General features: G+C 35.2%; 1 protein-coding gene across 5 annotated transcripts in view; it reads right to left on the bottom strand.

Annotated features, from left to right (window-relative positions):
* glsb (glutaminase b) overlaps positions 1-25,039 on the bottom strand; it is a 51,736-nt gene that overhangs the window by 2,978 nt on the left and 23,719 nt on the right. For 2 of the 5 annotated variants that reach the window (XM_067444346.1, XM_067444345.1), the window contains exons 6-17: positions 24,343-24,506; positions 24,178-24,236; positions 19,409-19,441; positions 19,265-19,323; positions 19,060-19,126; positions 18,863-18,913; positions 17,182-17,358; positions 16,593-16,724; positions 13,026-13,118; positions 1,213-1,274; positions 1,052-1,128; positions 638-701 (exon numbers count right to left, since the gene is read on the bottom strand). In XM_067444346.1, the coding sequence (XP_067300447.1) occupies positions 638-701; positions 1,052-1,128; positions 1,213-1,274; positions 13,026-13,118; positions 16,593-16,724; positions 17,182-17,358; positions 18,863-18,913; positions 19,060-19,126; positions 19,265-19,323; positions 19,409-19,441; positions 24,178-24,236; positions 24,343-24,506 (1,038 nt within the window). Of the gene's footprint in view, positions 1-637; positions 702-1,051; positions 1,129-1,212; positions 1,275-7,717; positions 10,642-13,025; positions 13,119-16,592; positions 16,725-17,181; positions 17,359-18,862; positions 18,914-19,059; positions 19,127-19,264; positions 19,324-19,408; positions 19,442-21,840; positions 23,582-24,177; positions 24,237-24,342; positions 24,507-25,039 lie in introns of those variants that run through there. The other 3 variants (XM_067444349.1, XM_067444348.1, XM_067444347.1) reach the window with 3 other exon arrangements.

Here is a 25,039-nt window from a genome sequence, read left to right on the forward strand (position 1 = left end):
ATAGTTGTGAGTCCCTTAATCATCCTCCGTGTGAAAAGATGGATCTCAAAATCAGACAGTCCCTGCTGGAGAGGGTTCAAACATGAAAAAGATGCTGGAAAACTGGAGAATTTGCAGGACCTGGAGGATTTTCCCGAAGAATGCTGGGCAGTTTGACTGCTCAGGACAAACAAGGGACTCGAGAACAACCATCACAAAAAACAAAAAGACAGCCGTGGATCATCCAGGGAACAACACAGTATTGAGAATTGAGAAGGATTCATAAACTTTTGAATGAAGTAATTTTTTTTTGTTGGTCTTTTGGACTAAAATGTAAACATATTTTATGTAATATATATTATTCAGGAAGGTACTACATTTTTTATTTTACAACAGAGATCATAAAAAATGCCTTTTCACTGATTCTGCAAGGGGTTCACAAACTTTTTCTTACCACTGTATATATAAAATTAATTTATTGATAAGATACATTACTTATTCACTCAAAACATTAACAGATGTAATTCTGAGTGCAATGTGTAAAATTACTTCAAATACAGTCTTCAAAATAAAAAGGCTAAGAGAGTGAACATTTACTCATAAAATTCAAAAGTAAATGAACATTGGTCATTGATAACTGAATGTCGTGCTTTCTCACCTGTCCTTGGGACCAGGATTCACCTTACAAGCCTCCAGCAGAAAACGCACAACTTCAACATGTCCTAAAATCAAAATGAATATATTTATATATAGGAATACACATTTTTAACACACAGACTGGAGTTTAGAAGAAGGCAGAAGAGTGAAATGTCATCTGGATAAAAAGTGGTGCAATTACAATACTATTTTTTTTTTAAGTATCTGCAAAATATATACACATTGTAAGGTAGTTTTGGTGGCAATGAAATGCACAATTTTAAATGTAACAGCCTCACTTTCTGTTTGCTGTATTTGTGTTATCCTACCAGCCATTAGACCATATGATACCAACAGATATATAAACCAAGCTACCAGATACCACTGGTTATTGACCCCTAATAAGTGACAAGTGACAGCATGTGTAGTGTTGTACCCTCAGCGGCTGCTACGTGCAGCGCCGTCCTGGAGTCATAGTCCCGCTGCTCCATGTCCATGGAGGACAGTGCAAACCTGAAGTCACCATAATGAAAATGTTACAGAAGTAGGACAGAAAACGCTTTAAAGACTTAATGTAGGCAATAAAGAACTCAGTACCTTCTCAGAGCAGACACGTCTCCTGTGTAGGCAGCAAAGAGGAGGTTGATGACAGATTTCACCTGGAATGATACAAAAGAGCCTTTGTGGAAAAGAAATAAGTTATTATGGACAGATGGTGGGCAGAAATTGACGCCTCCAGCGTCTCCTTTAGCTCTAGTTAACAGAAATGAATAGATAACTGGTGAGAGGAAACATCAAATAAAAAAAATGCAACAAGTGCACTGAAACACAGACACCTAAATCCAAGGGGAGTGATCCGTTTTTCAGGTGGAGAGACAGGACAGGAACCCAGTTACTTATGGTATAAAATTAAGTGTTGCATTTTAAGCCTTGCATATAATAATATGCACATATACTCATTTTATATGACTTTTTAATTAGGTATCCCACAACTTCTAAACGATTCAATTCTGTGACCTTTGCAATTGCTGTGATTTTTACATGATAAAATGTATGGAAATTTCTAGAATAATTTTTATTAAATAATTTTTTATATAATTATTATTGAACAGCAATTACTCCAGTCCTCAGCGTCACATAATCCTTCAGAAATTATTCTAATATGATGATTTAGTGCTCAATAATTTTTAAAAGTCATTATCAATGTTAAAAATGTATTCACTTTATTTAATATTAATACTTACATTTTCCCCCTGGATTATTTGAATAGAAATGCAAAAGTCTTTTTTAGTCTTTACTGTCACTTAAAGTATTAATTAATTTATTTGTGTGTGTGTGTGTGTGTGTGTGTGTGTGTGTGTGTGTGTGTGTGTGTGTGTGTGTGTGTGTGTGTGTGTGTGTGTGTGTATTTATTAACATTTTATTTATTCACTAACTTACATTACTTTAGCAGGTCTGTTAAAAACACAAAAAAAAAAAAAAAAAAGAAAAACAGATTTTTTTGTGATTGTGGGAACCCTGTATGATGATTAAACTGAAAAAAATATTTGAATAATTTCTTGGGAGCCCATGCAACACCCTTCATTTAAAACCCATCTCAGTCAAAACTATATGACTGATTTAGCAGGATAAATTTGGTTTCAAGCAGCATTTGGTTATATAAAAAACAAGCAAGCCATGCAAAATAAAAATAAAAGTTTTAAGGCAAGTTCTTGAGAGACAGAAAAGCACCGCTAGGTGGCATCAGCAACCCTTCATGTTAGTCAGCAAACCCCAAACACCATGACAGAAACAACAGACAACTTACAAAAAGAGTGCCCATCTTGCGGCAAAGCAACTCTCCTTTGTGAAATCTTTTTCTGCCCTTCTTATTAAAGCTTTGTACAAAAAATAATCATAAACCAACCAAAACTGTCACTTTGAATAACCATCAGATGTTCGAATACATGCAGACTGAGTTTTACAACACATAAACATCTGAATTTAACAGTAAATAAAAACTGTACATAAAAATAAAAAAAGATGACATAAACATTAGCTTAATGATAATACATTCATGCATGTCATCGGGGGAAATGTTGAAGTCCCCCTGTGGTGAAAATCAAGTTTTCTAATGTTTATAAGTTTATCTGATATTTTTAATATGCTTTAAAACAAACCATGTGCAAATTCAGAAGTCAACACCATTGCTGAGTATTATCTCTTAAAACTGCAGTGATCCAATCACGTCACTGTGTGGGCGGGCTTTAGCATATCATTACGATGTCTTTATGTCATATATGCCTTTTAAAACCTTGATGAAATTGAATAAAAATTAAATACAGTGTAACAACATACCGGTAATTCAGACGATTTAACCATGAATTTAAAGTAATAAATATGGTAAATTATATTTATTTTAATTATACAATATACTTATGATCTTAAAATATTCATTATTCTCGCTTTCCTTCCCACAGACATACAGCGAGTCATAAAGTGGGAGAAAGTGTCAGTGTCAATGTTCCTTGCGTGTGTGTTTAATTATAATCTCTATCAATCTAATTGCATGCAAGTCATGTAATGTCTTAAATAGAAGTACAAAGCACTATTCATGTCTGCTATAATGTGTAATCATCATTCTCCAGAAATGTGCATGCTAATTTCCAATGAAGTCAACTAGAGCAAGACAAACTTGTGTTTAATGGTTAAAACTGCCTGAAGGTCATTTTGAATGTTCTATACACGAATGTCTTGCTAGGCTGTTGCAAGCTAGCAAGAAAGCAAGATGGATAGATGAGGGGAAGTGTGTCAGAGTATCACATTGCAGTGAGCTATCAGCATGTGACCCACACATGTAATGCTGTATGAATGAACATGCAACATGAGTCAGTGTTTTCGTTCACATTAGAGCAGCATGGCTAAATAAAAAAATGAACATACATACATGAGAGGAGAAAAATGCTGATGATTTTAAGATCTTAATATTTGTCTCAAAATCATGCATTTGGAATGAAACTATTTATTGTGCTACATCTATTTAGCTGCATTTCTAATAAAGCAGTGATCACAAGGAAAAGTTAATAAGAAAGGCAATAAGTAAATAAATTCATACAGATTCATATAGTCACAAAAACAAAAACAAAACGTTGACAAGGAAGTCCAAAATGTGGGAAGCATCACTAATTATGCAGCACAAGAACCTCAGGTTTACACAGGGGTGCTTTTATAAGCCCTTCACAGCTTCGTTTCCCTTCCTGGATCAACAGGATCAATGGAAGGTTCGATCATCACCTCATGCCAACGAGAACAAGATGTGACGGCACAGGACGAGCGATAGCTGCTTTTCACAGACAGAGTAAACATTAATTCAACACTGAAGCACAGCAGAAGGGGGCAGAACAACACCAGACAGCAGCTCTTCAAAAAATGATTGCATTAACAAAGTGTTTCTATGGAGCCCATAAAGGGACATGGCGGTGGGGAAAACTTTGAGGAAAAAATATTTTTCAAAACTTTTGCATTCCCCTGAGAAACTTTAATAGTGTGCCCAGGAGGAGACCATTGATGTGGAAACTGAATTTGGAAAACACTACAGTGTGTAACATTGATGTTAAAGGGATAGTTCACTCAAAAATGAAACTGTGATGTTTATCTGCTTATCAAGATGTAGGTGTCTCTGTTTCTTCAGTAAAACACAAATGAAGATTTTTTAAATTCCAATTCCGTTTTTTAATTTGAAATCTGTTGCAGTCTGCCAGTCCTAATGCATGTGAATAGGTAACAACTCTATGAGAGTAAAAAAAAAAAAAACATGCTTAGACAACATGCACAAAGCCCTGCTGCTTGTGACCACACATTGATGTCTTAAAGGATTATGAAATTTCTTTCATTAATGACTCACCCTAATGTCGTTCCACACCCGTAAGACCTCCGTTCATCTTCGGAACACAGTTTAAGATAGTTTATTTAGTCCGAGAGCGTATCCAAGTGTCTGCACACTTTACTGTCCATGTCCAGAAAGGGAATAAAAACATCATCAAAGTAGTCCATATGTGACATCAGTTAGTTCATTAGAATCTCTTGAAGCATCGAAAATACATTTTGGTCCAAAAATATCAAAAACTACGACTTTATTCAGCATTATTTTGTTTTCAAACCTCAAATAAAGATTCAAATAGTTATGAATCAGCGTATTGATTCATGATTTGGATAGAATACGCTGATTCATAACCGTTTGAATCTTTATTTGAGGATTGAAAACAAACCCGGATGAGAATACAATGCTGAATAAAGTCGTAGTTTTTGCTATTTTTGGACCAAAATGTATTTTTGATACTTCAAGAGATTCTAGTTAACTGATGTCACATATGGACTACTTTGATGATGTTTTATTACCTTTCTGGACATGGACAGTATAGTGTGCATACACTTAGAAATGCTGTTGGACTAAATATAAACTATCTTAAACTGTGTTCCGAAGATGAATGGACGACTTACAGGTGTGGAACAACATTAGGGTGAGTCATTAATGACACCAATTTAATTTTTGGGTGAACTAACCGATTAAGAAACGAACCGATCGTTTTCTGTGAGAAACCAAACAGTATTTATGTTATTTTCTTACCTCATATCCAGACGAATCTCATCTAGTGTTCCCATCTGCTATTACTTCTGTCTGGTAAGGCCAAAATCGTTGCGATCATAGATATACTGTATATTATGTAGATGCCTCATTCGGCACCTGATCAGCGCAGGCACTAATGAGGATTCTCCATACATATATTATATACCTATGATCGGGCCAGTTTGACCTTACCAGACGGAAATAATAGCAGATGAGAAGACTAGATGAGAGTCTCCTGGATATGAGGATAAAAATCCCCCCCAAAAAAACATAAATACTGTTTGGTTTCCCATCGGTTTGTGTATTTTTTTTTTTTAACTCTCATAGAGTTGTTACCCATTCACATGCATTATGACTGACAGACTGCAACAAAGACAGCTACATCTTGGATGCACTTGGGGGTAAGCAGATTTCATTTTTGGGTGAACTATCCCTTTAATGACACAATGATAATTTTATAGTAACACTTTTCAGGTTTTGCACTTTCCAGACAGTCCCTTTGTACTCATCTCTCAGCCGCCTGCTCATAGAGATTTATTCATATTATAAGGTTTGTTTTGAGGAAAATTTGTTTGCAGCTCATTGTCTACATTAAAGAGGTGTCATTTTTGATTTGTTTTTAACGTTTAGCCCTCAAGTTATTGATCCGGGAAGTTAGAATCTGTGAATATGCCAACTTTATGGAATTCCTTGACTGACTGTATTTCTGTAAAATTCAATAAACCGCTCCATTGTAACGTACTGAGCTGTTTGAAACACTGGCAGCGGGAAATTACGTCTTTGCAAGGGACTTTTTTTTTCTTCCGTTTTATCCTAATTTTTTTCCACTCGTATTTAAGGGGGTCCATACTTCTACAGTCATGCACAATTGCTGAATAAATATTAAAAAAAATGTTTAGAAAAAAATCATCTAGGTTATAAAATATTATCTATAAGCATATATATATATATATATATCTATATATATATCTATATATATATATATATATATATATATATATATATATATATATATATATATATATATTTTTTTTTAATAAAAATGTTAGAATTATATTAATTATATAATAAACATATATATATATATATATATATATATATACACGATTTAAAACCCCTGCAACATCCAGGTTTTCCATTCATATGAGAATCCTTATTTTGATTGAGATAATTGCAGTTATGTTTTTGTGATGAGGAGTGTTGAAGCTGTTCAGGAGTCATAAACCTGTGGATTTTGTGCAAGCCATTTTAAGCAAAACTATGGCACTCTTTGTTTTCTAAGAAACAATTTAGAAAACAAACGAATGGGACAAAACTCCAAAAAAAAAAAAAAAAAGCAAAAACAATTGATTTCAGGTAACAATGAGATGATGAGATTAAATACATTTATTAATGATACAAAAAATGACAAATACACGATGAGAAAATGAGAAGATAAACAGAACTGTTATGACACTATGAGTGAACTCAGACGAGAATATATATAGTGATGAAACACTTTGACAGCCGTTCTGTTAGAATCAGAACCATTCAAGTAATCAGAGGGAGCTTGCTCATGCTCATGTTGACTGTCAGTAAGAATATGAGAAACACTTCTCCTTAAAAGCATATGACTGAAGCAGCATAAGACCATGGTATGAAAATGATAATACAAATACAAAAACACACAAAAATAGTGAAACTAAGCAAAGCTCACAATAGTCTCTGCAGATGTACACAAGCCTGTGAAAGCATATAGTAAATTATACGAAAAATAAAATGAGCTTATAATGAAAACATGAGTATGTATACACATATGTCTGTTCGGAAATATTACTATTTTTAATGTTTTAGACAGAAGTGTTCCCTTTCAAAAGAATGAAGTAATGGCTGGAGTAATGGCTGATAAATTCAGAGAATTTAGCTATATTTTAAAGTATATTCAAATAGAAAAACATAATTTTAAATTTTAATAATATTTTACAATATAACAGTTTAAGAGTATTTTGGATCAAATAAATGCAGGCTTGAAAAGCATAAGAGACTTCTTTAAAAAACATTAAAAATAGTACTGCTTCCAAAATCTTGACCAGTACTGTATATGTATTTATTTAAAAAAAAATTGTAAAGATATTATTGCAACACACATAAAAAACAAAAATATATATAATACTTAAAAACTTCCTTATAGGGGCAGCATCTTTCCAATATAAAAACGTTATAAGCTAATCAAAGCTTAGTTTGATTTAGTATTAATCAACATTGTGAACTTTCAAGGTGCATAAATGTTTTTAGCAATAATATATGAGAATAGACAGAAACTGAACTAAGGGCAGACAGAACAGTGGAAGGTTTGTAACGTCACTAATTTCACCTTAAAGGAAAACAGCAACTTTTTGGGACTTTGGCTTATTAAGTGTATCCCCCAGAGTTAGATAAGTCCATATATATCATTCTCATCTCCGTGCATCCCATAACTCAGTCTGACATGCACTCCCGCTAGCCTAGCTTGGCACAAAGACTGGAGGTATATGGCTTCAGCTAGCCTATACTGCTCAGCAACTATTCAGCTAGCCTATACTGCTACTGTGATTTGAGCAAATCACTCCGCACTCCGCAGAAGTGGAGCAGTGCTGCGCCTTCTGAGAATATAGTCCACAGTATGTATATGTTTATAAGATAGCTGTGTCTCATGTAACCTTGTTATTTGTACGCGCTGTGACTATACACATTGCAACATGTAAATAGGAAAATGTTGGCGTTATTTTGTCACTTTTTGAGCAGTATAGGCTAGCTGAAGCCATATACCTCCAGTCTTTGTGCTAAGCTAGGCTAGCGGGAGTGCGTGTCAGACTGAGTTATGGGATGCACGGAGATGAGAATGATATATATGGACTTATCTAACTCTGGGGGATACACTTAATAAGCCAAAGTCCCAAAAAGTTGGCGTGTTCCTTTAAGACTGCAAAGACATCCTGACAGCAGGTTTCATCTGGCTGCTGAGCAGTACTAGTGGGGCTCTATGATGCAAAAACTGCACATAACAACAGCGCTCTCAGGTGAGTCGATATGCTTGTCTTGATGACTCTGTGTCCTAAAAAGTCTTTTTTAACCTTTCGGATCACATTGTGTCCTAAAGGAATAGCTCAACCAAAAAGGAAAATACTACTTCACCTTCATGTTGTCATGTTAGGAACATTTTGAACCTTCAAGCAGCTCTTTTTCAACAGAACAACAGTTCACAGTAACCCATCAATCTCCATAAAGTACCAAAAAAACAACCATAAAAGTCCATATGTCTCAATATTTGAAGTGTTTTGAAGTCATATACTAGGTTTGTGTGGAGAATAGGCATAAAATGTAGATGTTATTCAGTGATAAAACACCAAATTCTATTTTCAAAAGATTTTCAGTGAATAAAACAAATTATAAAAGGTAAAAATATATGGCTGCAGAAGACATACAGCTCTAGAAAAAATTAAATGACCACTTTACATAGATATCTCAATGTTAAGTGGTCTCTTAAATGTTTCCAGAGCTGTAAATGAAATAAGAAAAAAGATAAAAATAAAGAAAAAAGATAAAATAAAAATTGGCATTACCTTTAAGCTGCACTATGTAATTTTTCCGTCCACTAGAGGGCGCCTATTCTAAAAAAAGGTGTAGTTTGATGACGCCAAGTTTGAACGCAGAATCTCGGGGCATGTGGCTTTCACCTCACAGCCAGTGGAAAAGAATCGGGATAAGACTCAGAAATCATGTTCATGGGTGCGATTATTAACGTTACTGTAGTATGAAGCAGAGGAGGACCGAGTGTTGTGGGAGTTGAGCAAGGCTGCTGGAGTGATTGTTATGCAAACACACGGCTCGCGAGATATTATGACGCGACACAGTCATCAGTATCCGGTATAAGTATAACACAACTCTGTTGATTATATTAGATAAATTTAAGAGCGCTTAAAATGATGTTATGAAGTTACTTTGTGTGTTCGTTCAGCGGCTGCTCTAAAACTTGTTGCACACTACTAAGAGTAAAGCGGAAACCGAGAGTAATGCAGATATGACGCAATTGACAGGCGACTCCCTCAGACATCCCGGCTCTTTGGTTAAAATAGCAATTTTCTCACAATTTACAAATAGTTGGAAACATTTGGGATATTGTAAGAAATTAACTGAACAAAATATATAACACAGGCCTGGCGGTTTTTGGATATTTTACTGCAAAAATACTACAAAGTGCACCTTTATATTCTTCACGGATGTACCTTTGTGTTTCACTGAAAAAAAACAACTACATTGTGGGCCCTATTTTACCGATCTGAGTGCATGGTCTGAAGGAAATGGCGCAGGAGAACGTATGGCATGTCCGGATCTGCGCATCCCTGTCTGTGTAATAAGCAGTATGCACAAACGTTGTGCACCCGCCTATAGGCGCATTGCGTCCTTTAAAGAACACAAAAAAATAATGCACTATTAAATTTAGACCAGGTTTATGTTTGTCAATGGTACAGTTGCCTCAAAATAGAAACATGCCAAAAATGCACCTGAACACACCTCGTTCTCAGACCAATGGGCGAACAGATGGGTGCGAGTGCATTGGCTATTTCAACAATGTGGCGCTGGATGTGAAAATAATAACTGCGTTGGGCTGAAAGTAGCGAGAAACACTTGCCTGGCTTAAAAAATGTACTTTTTTGTTCCACAGAACAACAACAACTACAGGGGGTCAAAACAACATGACGGTAAGCAAATAATGACTGAACTTTCCTTTTTCGGTGAGCCATTGCTTTAATTCTGACTGAAGGTCACCCTTACCAGCCACCTGTACAGTACTTCCTGCAAAACAATTCGGAGAACATCCAAGCGCTCGTGACATCATTAAAGTTAAAGGCCTCACTGAAAAACTCAATATGTAAAAAAACTAAACAAAAAAACACTCAATAATATGTGTGGTAAGACGCTGTCAATTATGCATGACCAAAACATTCAATTGTGGAGCAAAACAGAACCACCTGCTGTCTCTGTTCAGCAGCCAATCATAAACTTCCACCAAAAAACTTGGTGGTCTATGAGAAAATAGAGCCTATAAATCACACTGCACCTAACATCCACCAAGCAGCTTTGCTTTAGGTGTACACATATAGATAAAACAGAAGCCAAGGCATACGTCCATATCCTCAACCATAGTCATTCATATTCACCAGAATGAGATTCATTGAAAATAAATAACGGTTCATTTACATAAATATATATTGTCAAAGAGCTTGTTGAGGTGATTCAGGTCAGTTTTAGTTGCCATCTCCGACATTCTCCATCCTATAGACTACAGTAGTGGAGCTGTCTTCATTGCACTCAGTAGGCGAGACTTTTGTCCACACAGTGTCTTTGAGAGCCAGCTCTTTCTGAAGGCTCTCGTAATCCAGGGGTCCGAAGGTTTGCTGCTGTGTTGAGCAACACGGAGAACAGATTAGTGTTTTAGGGGCCTCCAGGGAAAGTGTGTGACTCACACTGTTCAATATGGTGAGGTGTGAAAAGATTTAAAAGTCAACAAAAACAAACATCAAATCAAAAAGCAAGCCCTCGTATTTCACGCAACTGGGAAAATGTCTAAACAGGTCTGTCTTAAAGCTACACTGTGTGACTCATGTGCTCATTAATGTATATTTACTTCTTTCAAGTAATAAAGTATTCCCGTAAGTTTATAATATGCCATTGAAAATACATACGGGTGAGGGGTTCGAATGCCGGTCGCCATGTTGCCCCTCCATCTTGAAAGTACATTAGCCAAAGAGGGACATACCCATAAATTCAAGCTTCGCCTTTCGCGTTTAAACACTCAATGGCACCGTGTCGAATGTGAAGAGGGGGATTGCCATGTTAATCTTGGAATAAACTGGCAACCGTAGGAGTTAAAACGAAATCAGAATTGAGAGGAACAGAAACTTATATTCACTGGATGGTCATATACCTTTTCACCACTAGATGGGGGAAAATATCATACAGTGTAGCTTTAATGACAGAAATTGCACATGCATTTAGTCGGCAGTAGTTAGGAAGTCATGATCATTATTAACTGATGAGCAGGCCCATGCGGAATCTGAGCACGCAGATTTCAGATGAACATATATATTGCATTAAATAATAATAATAATAATAACAACAACAACAAATTAAATTTGATTACATTATAGATACATCATAGATTGAATTATATAATAAATAAATAAAATAGAATATTATGATAAAAACAATAACCCACAAACACACACACACATATATGTGCACCATACTGTATTTATATTTTATTTAATTAATTTGTATTAATGTTATCCCCTGAGAAAAATCATCACGTAGTAAAAGATACTGCATTTTATTACAAATCTTTTTTCAACTTTCTATATATTTTTTTAACAGGAAAACTGTCTCAGTTGCATCTTCTGAAGCCCAAGGTTTGGCATTTTTTTAAAATCTTGTCTGTATTTGGTTTACATATTTTAACCAATGTGTTTATTTTTTCAGCTATTGACAGAAGTATTCTCAGTCATGTTTAACATCTTTAATTAACATATTTAAATACATTCCACAGATTTTCCAAAAAGCGGAAGTCTACAGATGCTGTCTGGGCCTGCTGATTATAAGGCTGAGAATGCAGACTGAAGAAATCAAAACAGAAGCAATCTCTAAACTGCATAAAGCGTGTAGTGGAACTGTCCTCATTGCATTCAGTAGGCCAGATTTTTGTCCACACCGTGTCTTTGAGAGCCAGGCTCTCGTAATCCTGGGGTCCGAAGCTTTGCTGCTGTGTTGAGCAACACAGAGAACAGAGTAGTTTTGAGTGTCACAAAGAGTTTTTAAATGGTTTGGAAAATTTCATAATAAAGATCATTCAAAATTGCCTCATTTAGGTTGCACTAGTCTGATTTAAGTCATAATCATCATTATCTGAGTGACTTTACATCAACCCATATCATGTAATATTAATAATAATTATAATAATGATACAAAATAGTATAATATATTAGATTGTATTGTAATATACAAATAAGGAAAACTATAATTAATAATACAGAAATATAGAATACATAAAAAATACTACATAGAGAATCTATTTATTATATTTTTAAATTTGTAGTATTTTTATATATATAAACAAATATCTTATTATATATAGCTATTTTTAGAACTTTTTTAATGTCTATACTTTTATTTTTTGTCATTTTTAAAATCGGTTCTGTATACAGGTTTAATTATTTTAACTGATCTTTTTAAAACTTTGAATATTCTTAGCTACGCATTACACATTTTATCACATTTAAATCTATTCCACAGATTTTCCGAATGTTGAAAAAGTCTACAGATTCCATCTGGGCCTGCTGATTATGAATCTGAGAATGCAGACTGAAGCAAGCATACAAAAACAATCTCTTCGGAATAAAAGAATAAAATGGCATAAAACATGGGAAATTAAGAGGTGACTATTGACATGCAAAATTAGAATCTCATGCACAATTAAGAATCAACCGCTGCTCTTATCTCGCTGTTTTAGCTGTGCTGCTTCATGGAGACGAACAAAAACAGCTGAAAAAAACAAACCTTTTTGGGTTGTAATATACAGTAGCTAGCTAACTAGGCATGGAGTGTCAAAATGCTCCTGCAGGGGGCGTGCTTGCCCTGTACCAGGTGTTTAATGGAAATAAACTTCCTCAGCTTCAGAGTTTTTTGAGAGTAAATTATTATGTGTGTCATTCCAAAAGACGTGGTGTAAAGCTTCGATAGGGCATGTGGCGAGAGCAACGCTGACTGGCAAATGGAAGAGGGCACTCACCCGCTGGTCCCCTCCCTCTCGCCGAGGATCGAGCTTCTTAGCGAAGTGCCTCAGGTTGTCATAGTTGTGGAAGTTGAACAAGGACACCAGATCCTATAACAGGAAAAAAAGTCAGTCTGAGAGGACAAAGACTCTAATCACACAAACTTGTGTATGGCTGTTTAGTGTCTCTAGGTAGTGTGCTAGTGACAGGTGCAGTGGAGTTCAGCCATCATAGTGCTGAAATGAGACTTCCTCACAATGTCATCAAACTTCTCAGGTGCCTGTTTTCAGGTTCAACGGAGGTTTAGTCTATGTGATCATTTAGGCCACATTACAATGCAGGTCTTGATGCCAATTTCGGTTTGCTGACTACATCCGATTTATTTGATGTCCAGTTTGCATCTTCTTTTAAAAGTGACCCATATCGATATCTGAGTTTGCACTACACTTGGTGAAAAAACTCAAGGCAGACATTAGGGATGTTTATTTCATTTTTCTCCTAACCGACACCCGTTAACCGATCATTAACAGGCACTGTAACTGACAAGATTTTAAATTAGAATTTAATTAAATTAGAATGGACATCTGTGACACATTAAAAATAACTAAGTTTGTTGTCCAGGGGTTTAGTTTTACATGCGCAAACGGCAGCATAAACACAATATAATGATTCATCTTCATCTGTCTGCTTGCATTGCAGATGAAAATGTGTATATCCAATTCATAGATTTTCTTTCATATATGAATGAGGCCTGAAAGCGATCTGAGAATATCGGAATCCATGCATTTTTTTCCGGCATGCGAGGTCACCGGTCTTATCAGACCTGTGCCACATTGGAGAAAAAAAGAAGAAATTAATTGGGTCACTTTAATTATGTAATGTACATGCATTTCAAGCAGTGCCGATGGTATCTGTTCCTTGGTTATGTTTAGCTTGTTTTTATTACAAGCAAATTGCTTTTATTGCTTGGTGTTAGTGTTTTGAAAATGTAATCAAAAAGAATCTCATAAAACTGACATTTCAAGGTTTAGAAGTGTGATGTTGATAGGAAATGATTTGCTTATGCCTAAAACAACGAAACAGTAAGTTCCCTTGCCATTTTCAGGGTTAGGGAAAATTAGGAGAAATATAGGAGAATATACCAGTTGATATGTTCTTTATTTATTATTAGGATATTTATATCTAGTGCATATCTACTGTTTTTTTATGCTATCAGAAATATTCTTTTAAGATGCTGAAGTTTGTGTAACACAAGCAGTTAAACCTTGAAGCTGACCCTGAACTGCACTTCGCTTCATAAACTATGTTTTAAAGGTCTCGTGTTTTCAGAACACTCTCTGAATTTGACTGAAACTTGGCAGGAATATCTGAATGTCTAATATTACGGCCCTTTCCTGTCTTGTGACCCGCTGACTAGCCAGTCTTGATGGTCCTTTTTGCATAGCAACACTGAACACAGAGACAATACCTTTCAGTGTTCCAGACTAACATTTGAGAGCAGTGGCACTAGCCAAGTTCTGTAGATGGTGGCGCCAGCACCTGATTTGGTGACACTGGGGGAAAATTGTAGCAAAGTTAGTCTAATCCTAAAATTACTATTGTTTTGCATTAATAAGTGCAGTCACTAATACTATTACATGTTTGTTTTTAGGAAATTTAAGTAATGAACTGAGCTCGAATTGATATGCAGATAAAATTATTAATTTTATTAACAACAGCAACATCTAAAGGGAACATTTAAATATTCTACTCTTATTAAAAGGCACAACATGTAAGATTTTTGGAGGGGGAAAAAATCACTACAACAATGTTAGATATTTTGTTGAATTGTGTACTTACATTATCCCAAATGTTTCCAAGAATGGTTAAATACAGAGAAACAAGCAATTTTAACCAGGACAAGGACCGTGTCCGAGCATCGCCTATCAATGGCATCATATACTCGTTACCCGCGATTTCTGATTGTGATGATTTAAAAAAAAATCATCACATTTAAAATAAATTTTGATAATATTTAGAGAAGTGCTGTAAAAAGTTTGAAGTGAAAAGTAAAAAAATTCACTCTCAAAAGGTTATAATACGACCCCTGAGATTAATAATGTAAAACTTTCGACTATTTCTTCGACTACACCATAGTTACAGTTAGCGTTACTACATTAAATCCATGTTTAAAGCCTTCTATAACTACAGTTCATTCATGGCACTATATTTCTTGTTCCATGTCAGCATGGATATCTGTGGTCTATAACAGAGATATACATTCCAGTAAATATCGTTTGTAATGTTGTCATAATTAACTCCACCAATTAGCTCTTGTCCCATTACTGGGGTCGTCCTGAGTCAGATATACCCACTATGAGTCACAGACATGGACTCCACCAATTTCCTTAGGACACACAGAGAGTAATTATAGACTCCTTGACCTTTAACAAGGGTCTGAGAGGCTGTATAGATATTCAGACAACAACAAGTGCCGGTTCTCAGAAAGACCTAAAATAACACCAACAGATTCTGATCATTTTTAAAGTTACATGATGAGAAGCACTCATGAGGATAGCATCACGGGATCAAAAATCCAGCAAACAGAGAAGACAAACTATAGATGAAAAACAATAAAAAGCATACTTCTAAAAACGTTGTCCTATTGCATTGTATTTATGCCAGATATGTAACTACAGATAGGCAATTCAGCTGTACAAAAAATGAAAATAGAAAAGAATTCTGTATAATTTTCAGGCCTCTGTCCATTTTCAATACCTAATTCAATATTTCAATATAATATTAATGTATTTTAAATTGAACTTTAAATAGTGTACAAATCTATCTGAAAATAATCTGCACATTTTTTCAATGAATAATAAATAACTAAACTGAATCATTTATATGCATCAATATAACAAAACCTAGCAATAAACAACTGAACACGTCAAACACATGAAAATGTTTATGTTTTTGAAAGATGTCTTTAATGCTCATCAAGCAGAAATACAGTAAAAAAAAACATTTTAAATTTTAATACATTTTTAAAATAGAAAACGGTTCATTTAAATAGATTTTTTTTGCAATGGCAAAGCGGATTTTTCAGCATCATTCTAATTTGCTGATTTAGTGCTCAAGAAACATATTATTATTAGTTGTGCTTTTTAATAGTTTTGTATAAACTGTTACATTTTTGCAAGATTCTTTTTTAAAATACAATGTAGAAAGAACAGCATTTATTTGCAGGTAAATGTCTTTACTGTCACTTTTGATCAATTTAACACATTCTTTCTAAACAAAAAAAATCTTACTGACCCCAAACTTTTGAATGGTAGCAAATAGCATCAGCAAAATAAGTTTGCAGATATATTGTGAATGTTTTGACATGGTTTGTAGTCAAACATTATTTGCATGTATTGTGTGAAAAGCACATACTTTATCCTACATCTCTTCATGAACGCCTATTTAATGTTCTTTCTTATCTTGGCTTAGGATCAAATATGTTTTCAAATTAAAGTTTCCAGTAAATGGGTAGAGCTTTAAAAAGAAATAAAAGTGTTTATGTGTGTGTATAGGTGTGTCGGTAAACAAATACATTCACATACCGTGCAGAACTGGATGCCACGGACACTGTTGCCAAGTTTGTCCAACGGCGGAGACCAGCACATAATGCCCATCACATTAGGCACAACCAGCAGAATACCGCCAGCCACACCTGACTTAGCCGGAAGACCCACCTGAAGAAAAATGTAATACATTAAAATAACACAAAATTATATACAAACAAATACAAGAAATATACGTGAAGATGTTGAATTGGCTGTTAGACTCTGGGTGGAGTTCACTGAGAATGAATATAATTTGTATGTTATGTTTGTCATGCTATAATGAGCTTGATTAGCATATAAAGAAGTTGTGTTTACTCAGAAAAGATTACTGCACAACATAGTTATGTTGTTCAGTGAGTAGTTTGGGAACAAGTCGCAGGGTTTTGTCCTGAAACACTGCGTACTAGTGATACAACTGTTTAATTAATTTTACTTTGAAAAAAGTGTAAAAAAAAGTGTACTTTAATATCCTCTATAATAATTCTGTGGACTAGAATCATTTATAGTGATTACGGAGCATACAAAATACATTTTTGTATTTGGACAAAAGCAATGCATGTTTGAATCTGCACACGCAAAAACTTACATGGAATGCGAACTGTCCAGAGAAGTCATACATGCCGCAGGAGTGCATGAGGCTGAGGGTGTTTCGCACGGCCTCGGGGCTCAGCACACGCTCGCCTGTGATTGGACAGAAGCCGCCGTTGGCCAGCGTGGCAGCCATGACGCTAGCACTCTCACACGTTACCTCGATGGAGCACAGCTGCACATAGAGACGCAATCATAAATTAACACACATGAATAAGGCCAGGATGCCTTTCAATACGTCTCATTTGGCAGCTTTTGAAATGGATTTTATTGGATATAAAAACCTAAGAATGAGACCATTTGTGTTTTTGTGTGTGTGTTTTTGTGTGTGTGTGTGTGTGTGTGTGTGTTTTTGTGTGTGTGTGTGTGTGCGTGCGTGTGTGCGTGTGTGTGTGTATCAGCTGGGCTGATCCTGTTACACACAACACATGATCTCAGAGGCACATGACAGGAGTCAAGGGAGAAGTGTCACCAGACTGCATTCTGCCATGCTTGTGCCATGCCAAACTAAGCCAGAACTTTGAAATCTAGGGCTGGGTCTCAAATCAATCTAGGGCTTGATTTTGATGTGATTTGGTGCTATCTTTATTCATCTGGGGGAAGACAATACCATTTAAAAGTTTGGGGTCAGTAAGATATTTTCAATAAAATATGAATACTTTTATTCAGCAAGGATAATTTGTTTTAAATATAAAGTGACAGTAAAGACATTTGTAATGTTACAAAATATTTATTCAAATAAATGCTGTTGTGTTTCACAGTTTTCACCAAAATATTAAGCAGCACAACAGTTTTCAACATTGATGATAATAAGAATAAATATTTCCTTAGCACCAAATCAAAATATTAGAACATTTTCTGAAGGATCATGAGACAGTTACACTGACAACATTTTGGAAGGCAATCCCAGAATGCTTTGCAACAAGTTCATAATTATTATTACATAACAATTGGGGTGTAACAGTACACGTTCATCCCATTTCGGTACTGGCCTTTCGGTTCGGTACACGTGTGTACCAAATTGTTACGAAACAACAGCTTGAGAACAATGTTACGTAGCATTACATTTACCTAAAAGCCAGAAACTAACTCTTTAAATGAAAAAACTCTGGTTTAAATATATGCACTATATTAGGCTATATATCATTACATTCTACTTAACCTGTTAGTGATGTCTTGTTTATTTAATGTAGCCTATGTTTAAATAAATCTGTCATGATTTGACCGCGGTGTAATTATAATATTTCAACAACAAATTGGAGAAAAAAATAATTATAATTAGATTTAGAAGTTAATGCAAAAACTGCCTTATGTGCAGCTTATGAGTGTTGATTATTATATCTAAAAATAAATAACTGAATTGGGGCTCTGTTGTTAACATTTGTTAACAGTTGTTAACATACAATGTAGCCTAAGTAAGGATTCCCTATATTTACAACAATATCTTTTAGAAACTTTTAATTATAACTAAAATAATAAAAGGACAGACACAATTTTTCAGTAAACCACTGCTGAATAAAAATAAATAAAAAGCAATTTTGTAAAACTGCTGTACCGGAATCATACCGAACCGTGACTTCAAAACCGAAGTACGTACCAACCTGTCAGATTTGTGTACAGTTACAGCCCTAGTTGCAATCCAACAGTAACTCAGAAGTGAAAGTCGACTCTGTACACACCTGAAAGTAGAAGTCCAGAACAGCAGTCATGTCTGTGCCATCTGGAAAGCACTGCATGCAAGAGAACGAAGGGTTGGAGTCAAAATTCAGAAACAACAAACCCTTAGTTTCCAGTAAAAGTAGTCAAGACAAGCAGACAAAATGTTAAAGAGAGAAATATGGTGTTTTGAGGTGATTTATTGCAGCCAGATACAAACCTTCTTTTCTTTCAGGTAGTAGCCAATAGCGAAATTCCTGTCTCCTGACTCACGCTCTGACTGAAAACTAGATCAGGTGACATGCAAAAAATCAGATGCCTCAATTATGCAAACTATGCATAACATAAAAACAAGACTACTTATTTTGACTCTTTGCCAACTATATCTATGATCAGAGATCTACAGAAACTGCAGCTCAACATACGTGGCATTGCTGAAACCAACATATTCATTTCCTGCCATCTTCTTCAAAAAGTTCATGACCTGCAGAAGAGAAATCAGAAGAGGTAAATCCAAAATAACAGTTGCTGTGATAAGATGTATCGTAATCCTTTGATAATTGACTCACATAATCAAACTTCTCAGCATTGCCTGCTCTTTGCTGAAAAACACAGGAAAGAAATAAAAGTCATTGAGTGTTTATAATACTTCCATTCTAATAAATCACATTAAAGTAGATAAAAATACATTTTTAAAATAGCATAATGGGGGAATAAATCATAAGAGTGACTAACTCATACAGATAATTTCATTTCTTAAATATTACCAGTACAACGCTAAATTCATCAGTTAGTAATCTGTTGTTAGAAATCAAAAGGATGATGATGATGGTAATCATTTCATGTGTACTATAGTAAAATACTGTTATGCTCTACAAAGGAAATGACGATGAACCGCTACAGAGCAAAGGCTGGAGTTAAACATGTGCATGAAGACCTGTAGACAGAGTCAAAAAACAGAGTGGATGTGAATCAGCAGGGTTGGTAACATCTTAAGATGATGTGTGAGGAGGATCTGTGCATTGTGTTGATGCATTTCTGAGTGAGTGTAGATCAGTGTTCATTAAACTACTGCTTCCTGCCAGACTGAGTGTGGGTTGAGGCGCCCATCAAATTAATGCAAAGATCTAAGAGCCATTGAGCTTGACTGCATTACTGCCATTAACAGTGACTAATGTGGTAGTTTTAATGTCTGTTAGACTGCTGAACATCAGGGGTGTAAAGTACTCAAATAATTGCACTTAATCACTATATTTATGGATTATTTAGGTAAAACTGTATTCTTAATTTATTTTCTAAAGGAGGGGGACCTTACAATTGCACTAAACCTTGATAACATGCTACCGTTCAATAGTTTGGGGCATGTTTTTTTTATTGTTGTTGAAATAAAAAGACTGTATTAAACGGATCAAAACTGACAGCAAAGAATTTTAGATAACGTAGTTACAATTTTTTTTCAATCAAATGCCGACATTTCAATGCTAAACAAAATGCATTATGATTTCCACAAAAATATTAAGCAGAGAACAACTGTTTTCAATATTGATAATAAATAAGAAATATTTCTTGAGCCTCAAATCAGCATATTAGAAAAATTTCATGAGGATCATGTAGTCTCGGCCGCAGACATTGGGCCGCTGGCTAAACATCTTGAGGCACACATAATGGAAAAAACACTTTAGTTTCGAAAGTCATCATCTTATTGTTTAAATTAAAAAGGATTTTTGGGAGACGTGTGCATCGCGTACTTTAACGGCCTGTCTGTAAACAAAGCCATCGTGACCCCAACCACCGTCATAGAAGAAGAAAGCCGTCCTGTTTACAACTGCGAAGCACAATATTTCACACTTATACAGACAATTTGGGGCCAGATTTACTAAACAGGGCAAATTAGGGTGAGTGCAATTTCAAAATAGTGCAGACGCGAGTGGAAAGTTCTGCACGTGATCTACTGACGACCAAATTAAAGAGCACAGATGCAGTCGGATCTTTCCGTAATGACCAACGCAATCTGCCAGTTAGCATCTGGTTAAGACATGCTTTTTTGGGGCGGTAAATAATAATGGCGCAAACACCAGTAAATTACCCCGTGTGATTAATTTAAAGTACTGTCCTCCAAAAAAAAAAGTGTCTGAAAGGTAAACTCCAACAAATGCATATGCAATAAGTTTAGCCGCAAAAATAACCGTCCATGCCTTTTCAGTACTAATGTTTCACTGCGTGTCGTTAGTAAATACTGACAGTAGTTTTTTAACGCCAAAAGAGGGTTTTCCACTGGTGCAAGTTAGTAAATCAGGCCCTGAATCTATTTTGTGTAAAATGTAATCAGAAGAAATGACACAGCTATTTAATTTTAAGATCAACCATTGGTGATCTAAACTAGAGTCTATACCACTGCTAATTTCAATGGCCTGTTAAAAGGTTCAATCCAGTTTATACATATACATGTTTGAAAGCACCTTTGTAGAAAGAATAAAAAAATACTACAAATATAAATCATACAAAACAACTGTATGTCATGCAAAACCATGGCATTACAGAATTCAACGAAAACTTATTTAAATGGTTTACAATGTTTCTTTATTGCATTTCTTTATTCTGCTTAATCTTTAATTACAATTCAAAGTGGAAATGTTGTAATTTTGTTTAATCAAAATTGTACTACATTTAAATAAAGGCACTATGCCTATAATTTAATGCAAGCGGTACTTTTTACACCCCTGAAAAAGCTATATGAAAAATTGCTGAATGTACGGGATACCCAGTTTACTTCAGAAACCCACAAAGGCAATGCATCTCATCATTTTTTTTATTATCAAGCCCTCAAGGAAGAATGAAATACTGCATGGCCTCTGTGGGCTTCTTTGGGATCATGGTCCTGCACAGATGCTCTATTTTTTTTTACAGTTGCCGTCTTATTAAGGAACACAATGCCACTACTGATATTTTAGTATCCAGGCTTGTTCATAGGGAGGGAGGAAAAATGGAAAGGAAAAATTACCAACGTCAATGACCTGCAGCAGTGGTCAAAAAATCCCACAGATCCTACGTCTGCAAAATATGCAACAACATAAAACAGCACACAGAGCCTTCAACAGCATATCACAGGCTTTTAGTACACGCTCATGGCGGTGCTCAAGGACTCGGAAGGAAGGGAGGAAATTATGTCATGCGTTACTTAGGTGCAAAGGAACCTGACAGGCATGACTTGCATTCAGCACTGACCTATCAGAACACATCAGAGGGGTGAAAGACATTTTGCGTCACCAGTATCATTCACAGGAGAACATTATTAGGAGAAGATCAATCACAATGGTTGAGTTTAGGTTTGATGGGAGATGTGAGGCTGAATTTCTCAGTTCACAGGATGCCGAACAATCATCACACAGGGTGATGGCACATCCTTTTAATGTGTGAATTGGTGCTGGGTTAAAATAAGTTCTAGGGCTGTCAATTGAAACTTTAATAAATAATAATATTGTTTGCAACAAATGAATAAACAAAATAGCATATTACCCATATTTGCTGGAAAAACAAAAACAAACGAAGATATAAGATTTTAACTTTAGAAGTCAATATTTAGTTTGTTTTATTTTTCATTTTCAAGTCGAGATCAGCTTGTTGTCCATTTACAGTGTTTTTCCATGTAAACTAAGTAGTTAAAAGATTTACTGCACTTAATGAATACATTAAATTGACAGCCCTAAAAAATGCATAAAAAATGAATAGTTTCTCTTATGCAAGCCTGTCGAAGCAGAGGATGACAATAGTTTCTGTCTACCCAGCTTGGAAAAGCCTTCTGGAAACATGTGTTGTGCATTTGTATGCGTGTTTTGTTTAGAAATGATCACTTTGCATAAAAATGTACATGCATACTGTATACAAGGGCTCAACTTGTCAACTCAAGGCAATAAGAACACTAATCTTCTAGACGTTACATCACAAAACCACTATTAACCCAGCTGGGGTGTTTTCCCGTCTTTCTTGTGTGTTTGCACACTGACCAAAACACATACGAGACCAAGGTACAACAGCTGTAACACAAACACAACCAAAAAATGCAAACAACTCCAAGAAATACCAGCCAGGCTTCATAAACCAACAACATATGCTTTTAGCAAATACTCTAAATATATATGATGCATATGGTGGATTTTAAGGGTGGGCGATATATCCAATATTCACAATATATTTGCAATGATTTTTCTGGTGATATAAAAATCAAGCAATACTGTGAATATCATATCGATTTTAATGTAAAGTTTCAAGAAAAAGTTTAAAATTATCTTAATTAGCAGGATTATAGCCATTCAACATTACAGTATAATAAAAAGCCACAATTCTATAACATGTAATAGGCTTAGAACAATCTTTACATAAACCCATTAAATATTAAGCTTTGCATTAAATGTAGCAAGGTTCAGCGCTAAGGATTTTTTCCCCTACTGGTTAAGTTGGACTGGTTGATTTGGGTTTGCTCTGCAAAAATTCACACGCGCACACACGCAATCATTTTTTTAACCTACAGTAAAAAGTGTTTTTTGTAGATCTAACAATAATATTCAGGCAGGAAATATAGCTATAGAAATGTATCAAGCTTGCTTTATCAAGCTTGAATGGTTTAAAAGCACTTGAATGAATAGTGTGATCATACAACAATCAATTTTAATTGATTTTAATACTTTTAAAAATTAAAAAATAGAAATAACTATTTAAAAATATACAGCTTGAAAAAAAAAATAGATATGTACATACACATACAATTTTTATTTATTTTTATAAATGTCGTCAATTCCTTTTACTGCAACATTAAAAAAATGCCTAATTTATATAAAAATAAACTTAGAAATACAACATATTTATAAGTTGTTGTTTTTTTAAAGCTATATCACCCAGCCCAAGAGAGGGTGTAAAATGTGGGTAATAGAAAGTCTGAATGAATTTTACTTAAAATTCATTGCAAACAGACTTCTAACAATAATGGTCCAGAAAACGTGATGATGTCCACACATTGTAGTTCACAATGAAAGTGGAGGCATTGAGTAGGTGTACTGTGTACAGTAATAAAACACACAGAAAAAGACAAGCACCACCTAAAATACACACTGATGGGCAATTTGTCTTAGTCTAGGCAGCATTGCTCACAATCACTTATTCATACAATCTATAAAATACAACTACTAGCTCTCAATATGATTACTGCCTACAACAACATTCGGCCAATACCACATAGTCTGTTCTGGCTAATTCAAATTAAGTAAATGTGAGTACAGTTAGGAGTAGTCAAAAACAATTTCTAACATGAAATTAAAATAAAAAACAAGTGGAAGATGCTTACCTTAATAAGAGAGGTACACACAATTGCACCTGCATTCACCATTGGGTTATGGGGTTTATCTGTGGGACAATAACATTTCATATGTCATTTAGATTCACACGTTTAAAATGTAAGACACGCAGACATGAAAACAGTCATGCAGAAGCTGATGGTTCTAATTCTTACCATCCTCATCCAGGAAGAGCTTATTGAAGCGTAAGCCACTGGGTTCTTTCCCAATGAACCGGTGCACATATTCAGTGCCGTGGTCGTGCACTGCAATAGCGTACTTGAGCGGCTTCACGCACGACTGAAGGCAAAATGGCACTTTAGTGTCACCCACTGTGTGTCTGTGCAAACAAGTAAACAGAGATCAGAACCAAAAATAACATCCTATGGTCCACATAAGCAAACAAACAAAAAAATAAAGAACCTAAAGGCCAAACTGTGACTCCAACATGATATGAAGATGTTTAGACCTACAGACCACTCTTCTAAAACAAATCCTACAATTCTTTTCCATTTCACTTGGATATACATCAAAATGGGTATGAAACTTTAAACTTAACCTTACACAACTTATAAATGTATTGTTTTTCTCTCTCTGTATTTAAAATAGTTGGTGGCGTCAATAAGGGTTTTTCCTGGGGCAAAAATGGTCTTCAATGGTGGTGGACAAACACGGTACCCTACAAATGTGAACAAAGAACCCTACATATCAGGGATGGAAATTAGCACCCGCCACCAGCCAAATGCGGGTGATTTTGAGTTGTGGCGGGTAAACTCGCTTCACCTACCGGCCACCGTGGCGGGTAAATAAAAATAGCATACTGTTTCCCCTCTTTGTAAACTTTGTTCAATGCATGCGAGTGCGGCCGTATGT

The sequence above is a fragment of the Pseudorasbora parva genome, chromosome 5 (genome assembly GCF_024679245.1).
Source record: "Pseudorasbora parva isolate DD20220531a chromosome 5, ASM2467924v1, whole genome shotgun sequence".
NCBI classification, from domain to species: domain Eukaryota; kingdom Metazoa; phylum Chordata; class Actinopteri; order Cypriniformes; family Gobionidae; genus Pseudorasbora; species Pseudorasbora parva.